This window comes from Populus euphratica, unplaced genomic scaffold (genome assembly GCF_000495115.2).
Source record: "Populus euphratica unplaced genomic scaffold, PopEup_1.0 scaffold5.1, whole genome shotgun sequence".
Taxonomy (NCBI): Eukaryota; Viridiplantae; Streptophyta; class Magnoliopsida; order Malpighiales; family Salicaceae; genus Populus; species Populus euphratica.
Window position 1 is genome coordinate 4,917,216 of NW_011499848.1, and position 6,000 is coordinate 4,923,215.

General features: G+C 31.6%; 2 protein-coding genes across 2 annotated transcripts; both read right to left on the reverse strand.

The window, feature by feature from the left end:
* Positions 1-2,251: 2,251 nt before the first annotated feature.
* LOC105118141 (peroxidase 7-like) lies at positions 2,252-3,973 on the reverse strand. Its single transcript, XM_011016020.1, has 2 exons — positions 3,436-3,973; positions 2,252-3,199 (listed from the first exon to the last, which is right to left on the reverse strand). Exons 1-2 carry the CDS (start codon positions 3,742-3,744, stop codon positions 2,414-2,416), a joined length of 1,095 nt encoding a protein of 364 aa, XP_011014322.1. The 5' UTR covers positions 3,745-3,973; the 3' UTR covers positions 2,252-2,413.
* Positions 3,974-4,646: 673 nt separating this feature from the next.
* On the reverse strand, positions 4,647-5,438 carry LOC105118133 (18.1 kDa class I heat shock protein-like). The gene has a single exon (XM_011016008.1). It carries the CDS (start codon positions 5,295-5,297, stop codon positions 4,830-4,832), a length of 468 nt encoding a protein of 155 aa, XP_011014310.1. The 5' UTR covers positions 5,298-5,438; the 3' UTR covers positions 4,647-4,829.
* Between the last annotated feature and the right edge of the window lie 562 nt (positions 5,439-6,000).

The window sequence follows — 6,000 nt, forward strand, 5'->3', positions numbered from 1 at the left end:
GAATTGATGTTAAAAATAATTTTTTAAAAATAAAAATTTATTTTAATATATTAAAAAAACACATTAAAAAATAATCACAATTATATTCTTATACAAAAAAGATAGGCACCTAAAACAATAACAATTATTATTATTTATTTTTTAAAATATATTAAATAATATTTTTTATTTTAAAAAATTATTTTTAAATCAATATATCAAAATAATTTTAAAATATAAATTTTTTTATATATAAGATACATGAAACACAATTACAAACAACACAATTTTTTAAAAAAAGAATTAATCATCTTCCCTTGTAAATAAAATCCAACCACTGTGCTTGTAATTTTATCTTCCAGCCAATAGAAGGAAAAATTCTACATTTCCATATATATATATATAATAATAATAATAATAATAATAATAATAATTCATAGAAAAAAAATAGAGCGAAAGTTTTTATTTTGACATCTATATAGATCAAGTGTATAAAAAATCAATTATTTGTTAATTACATGTTATATCATATATAAAAATTATAAAATGAAATAAGTATTTGTGTTTTTTGTTAATATAAAGAATAAATAAAATATTTGAGAAGCTTTGAGGAGATAAAAAAAATTAGTTTGACTGAAAAATGTAGATACAGATTTTTTATTATTTTTATTTAAACCGATTAAAAATTTGTATTGTAAGTTTTGATTTAAGAGATGTATTTAATATTTTTATTATTTAAAAGTAAAATAAGAAAAAAGACAAGGAAATCGTATTGCCTTGTAATTTATTTAAAAGTTTAAGGTAATGCATCAGTTGAATTACGTGTCATTTTACATTATTATTATTTTTTCTATCAAACTCTTTACTAATAAAGAATCACGTGATACAATTTTGTAACATTTTCCTGAATGGAATACGCATCAAGAATGTAGAATATATTATTATTCATATAAATCCACAATATGTTTTGTTTTTCTACCATAATATTTATTTTCATGAATAAGCATGTTTTGATTTAATAAGTGCAATATAAAATATATTTTGAGGTAATACAAAAATAATTTAGATCGTTAATATTTTAATATAAATCTTTTAAAATCTGGATCAATAAGCATCATTCACATATATCTGATTAGAATTTTTTATTTAAAAGCAACAAAGAAATAAATATAAAGATAATTACATTAATTAGTATCATATTTTAATAATATCATTATAAAAATATTAATAAAATAAATAAATATTTATTTATAATAAATACTACATTACGAGAGCTTTGCTAAATAATATAGTTAAAAAAAGTTTAAGAAATCATACAATAACATATAGATATATAACTTTGTAATTGTTGTGATTTTAACTTTATTCTAGAATAAATTATAAATGATTTAATTCGAGAATCTTCTATTATTGAACACCCATCCATCGGGTGGGCCTTGACCTTAAAAACTTTGACAAGTCAGTTAGTGGGTGTCATGAAGCCATATATTTTTTAGTTTGTCTGTAGAGTAATAAAGGTTGTATTTTTTTCAGATTTTTTTATTATAATATATATTTAACAGTAATAAAGGTTGTATTTTTTTCAGATTGTTTTTATTATAATATATATTTACATAAATTATTATTATTATTATTATTATCATCATTATTTTATATATTAGTATATTAAAACAATTTAAAAATATAAAAAATTAACTTGAAATAAAAATAAATAAATTTTTTTCACAAATATAATAATTAGAACGCAATACTGATTTAAAATGTCAACAATCTCACATTATTGGTATGCGTATTCAAACCAAGTCTTTCTTGCATTTAAGAGTTTGTGTTGAATAATATCTCTGATTAAGAATAGACATTTGGTGATCCATCCACTATCTTCTATTTACAGAGAGGTCAAATAATGTCCAAAATTATAGAAAAATTCAAGCCTGCATCATTTATTCATTAAAAAACCTTTTTTTAATCTTGAAATACCAAAGTTAACAATGGAGTGGTTGGAATCATAGAAGGATGATGGAGTGAAGTTGCTGTACGATGACAAGGGAGTTCTTGTGAGTTGAGTCCCCTTTTAACGTGCACTCGAGCTTTATCAGCCATTTATCAGTTATTACAGTGAATCCCTGTTTTCCAGCTAACTCCGAACTCCCAGGGGATCAAAACATCAGTGGGGAGGAAGGAGCGTGGCATCTATTGTAACTTGCAGTAATTATTGATCGAAATATAATTAAGAGGATTATCGATCATCATTTACACTACTACTTCAAGATGCGAGACAAACAAGGCCGAGTATCAGTTTATTTAAATAAAACCAGAATCATTAATTGTCAAGAAATAAGAACAAAATGTCGTGGAAAAACCGCAATGGAATGGACATCCATCAAGGGTTGTAACTGCGCCGAGCTGGACAGACATTGATCCGTCGCAGATTTACTTAACCGCGTCGTGGTCGCTTGGCCTTTTTGCTAGGTGCGGGATTAACATAATTACAGTCCAGTCTGATTTCGCTTTCATTCGGGGCAGTATAGACAAGAACGTTTCCAAGATTCACCATTGACGCTGCAAACTGATTAAAGAAAAGGTCAGGCTGCTGATCTGTGAATGCTGAAACGAATGGCGCAGTTCTTGGATCCGAGTAGAGTTCTTGATCGGTTGACAACAATCCCTTTTTCTTGCCAAGGTTGTTGTAGTACTTTACGTCAAAAGTCTTTGGTGTTGTTATATCTAGATTGACCAAGTTAGAACTCCATTTGCAACTTCTTGTCAAGTTCCTCAAGTATTTTCTGTCAAGGGTAGGATCAGGCCTGCCAGTTCCCTTATAGTTAGCGAGTCTGTGCATGAATGAATAGCAACTGCTCCTTCCAATTGTGTGTGAACCTGAGAGAACAACCAAATCAAGAATGCTCAATCCTCTTTCCTGGAAGAAATCAATCAGAGCTGTGACATTTTCGCGGCCCTGAGGAACAAGGTCAGCCTCTTTGGCAATGGAAGTTTTTCCATCTTTACGCCCAAATGGGACTTCCCAGAATGGACCTCCAAGCAGAAGAGTGGCATCTCTAGCCGCAGCTGTGAGAATGTCCGCGCATGAGACAGTTTTTGGACATTTCCTCTCAAGCTCTGCTTTAATTTCATTAATCACTTGGAAACCTCTCAGAGTCTTGCTAGCATAAGCTCTCCTTTCACTATTTCGATGGTTCAACAAGATCGAAGCATCACATCCCTGCATTGCATGTTGTCAATATTTTTAGCCTCATAATACTTATACGAGACTAGCAATTCTATCATTAATAAAATCAATTAAAAGAAAAGGAAAAAACCAATTAATGACCACCATTTGGTGCATAGAAGATGCCAAAACCTGAGACCCTTTGTCAGTTTGAGAATACTAGCTAGTGTAATGGTCGTGAAGGATATATATTAGAGGTGCAAGATTTTTGGCCATCAATTAGTGCTTACCCTAATAGCGCAATCATGGAAGTGCAAGCGAATGATGCTAGCTGCCAATGTGTAATCCTTTAGAAACCAAGCTTTCATTTTTCGGTGAATTATTTCTTCAGCAGCAGGGCAAGTTTTATGATAGTAGCTAAGAGACAGGAAATCTTGAGGAGACAAGATCGACGGTGCTCCTAGAGGCTTAACTAAATCTTTGACAGGGTTCAGTGGCAATATGGCTGACACCATGTACAGCTCAAACTGAACAAGGAGGAGAAAGGTGCAAAACCACCACTTCATGTTGCTTTTTTGATCTCTTGTCAGCACTGGCATGTCACACTGACAAAAACTGTTCGAGTATTTACTGATTGTGTTTTCCGCCGTTTTATACTTGCTTCATCGTGGATTTTTACGTGTTGTAAATAGAGAAATACGTGAGGAGCACTCTCTAATTCACAATTTTTGTAACTTGCAAACATGTAATCCAAGTGGGGGCTCTCAGGACAGCGATACACGCTATATTCCAGAGTAGACTATTAAGGTCACTTGGACACTCGACAGCCCAGAAGAAATACTGCTGTAAAGAAATAAATATGGAATTGGGAACTGCAGGATGATCGTTCAGCTACAACTCCTTAATTTAAAAAATAAAATCAACTGTTTCAATATATTTCGTTGTGATTTAGGGAGGAAAATAAAAAGAAACGGACTTGGTTTAGATCTAGAACGAGTACAATTATTACGAGGGCCTTGAATTCAAAACATAAAGTCCATCGACAGGCCATTAGATAACCAATTAATTAACTATTGATCTAATAACAAATAGCTCAGGATTAACGCATAGAGCGCCAACCCTTCAACTCTATAGATATTAATAAAGTCTACATCGGCCGTAATATTTAAAAAAATTCATTATTATGCCGCATCTAAACTTTTTTTTTTTAGTCACATTTTTTTTTAAAAAAAATCCAATAAAAATAGCGCAGAGAACTCGAGATCTAATATTGGACATACATGGCATGGCCCTGATTTTAGGGGGGGCGTTGACCTTGCTGGGTCAAGTCATGCGAATGCCACTCGGCAAATTTGGGCCCTTAATAAAGACATTCTATCCAGCTCAGAAAGAAGTACCGGACACGTCCAGGTTTCGAGCGTTCGATCACCATCAAAATGAAGGAAATTTTGTGACACATTCAAAAAGAAAAAACTTCAAGTTTTTTTTCGAATGATAGATATTTACAAAATTAATTGACCTTCTGATTCAGCTTAAACTTTTTACAAGAACAAAACAAGGCACAACATGTTTACATTCACATTCTCAATCACACGACAGCACAAAATCTTGAATCAAGCCAAAAAAAACCCAAACCATCCCGGAAGAAATTAGACCACGCAGCTACCCACAACAAACACAAGATTTAAGCCTTGCAGCAAACAAAACGACCTAATCCCCTGGAAACATGTTTTTCACCATCATCTCCAGAGATTTCTACGGCCTTCTTTTTAGGCTTCGTTTTCAGTTCATCTTTAGGCACTGTCACCACAAGAACCCCATCATGCATTGACGCCTTAATCTCATCAAGTCTAGCATTTTCGGGCAATCGAAACCTCCTTGAAAACCCACCACGTGACCTCTCTTTGCAGTGCCACTTCTCTCCTTTCTCCTCAGCTTCTTCTTTTCTCTCTGCAGTACTTATTTGAAGCACTGTCCCCTCATGAACTTCAATCTTCACGTCCTCTTTTGTAAGGCCAGGAAGATCGATCTCGAATACATGGGCATGAGGAGTTTCCTTCCAGTCCATTTGGGTCTCTGAGTTTTCGATCAAGAAACCCCGAAATGGATCAAACAAGCTGTTTTGGTTCAAGAGAGAATGAAGGAGAGACATTTTCTGGTTTTTTTTTTTATATATATATATATATATTTGGCTGTGCTGGAAAGATTTTTTGGCTTAGGAATGTTAGAACGAAGAGATGGCTCAAGACTTCAGTTGTTTTGTTATGCTTATTTGTTTAGGAATTGCTATTGAAGGTATTTATAGTGGATCATATGGCAGAGACTGGCGAGTTCTTGAAGTTTCTGGTGATAGATTTTGCAAATTCTAAGGATTGACTCCCAAGGATCATACTCCATTTGGTAGTCAACACAAGGGAAGTTTCTGGGGGAACCTAGAAATGGACATAATAAAAGTTTCGATGTCAAACATGTTGTTTAGCAGTGCAATTAATTAATAAGAGACATGGAATTTTATTAGAAGATTGTAGAACATACCAGCTAGAAAACCATGATTTGACAATGCGAGGATAATTACGTGTTTGCTTGCTGTTTTAAAAAAAAATTTGAAAAAATTTAAATTTATTTTAAATTAATATATTTTTAATGTTTTTAAATTATTTTAATATATTAATTTTAAAAATAATTTTTAAAAAATAAAAAATATTATTGATATATTTTTAAATATAAAAAATATTTTAAAAATAACTATAATACACTTTTAAAAATAAAATAATCAAATGATAACAGAAAAAGTTTCCAAAAATATCAATCGCTAAAAGCGTGAATATTGGAAAGAGTGAATATTCAATGAGACG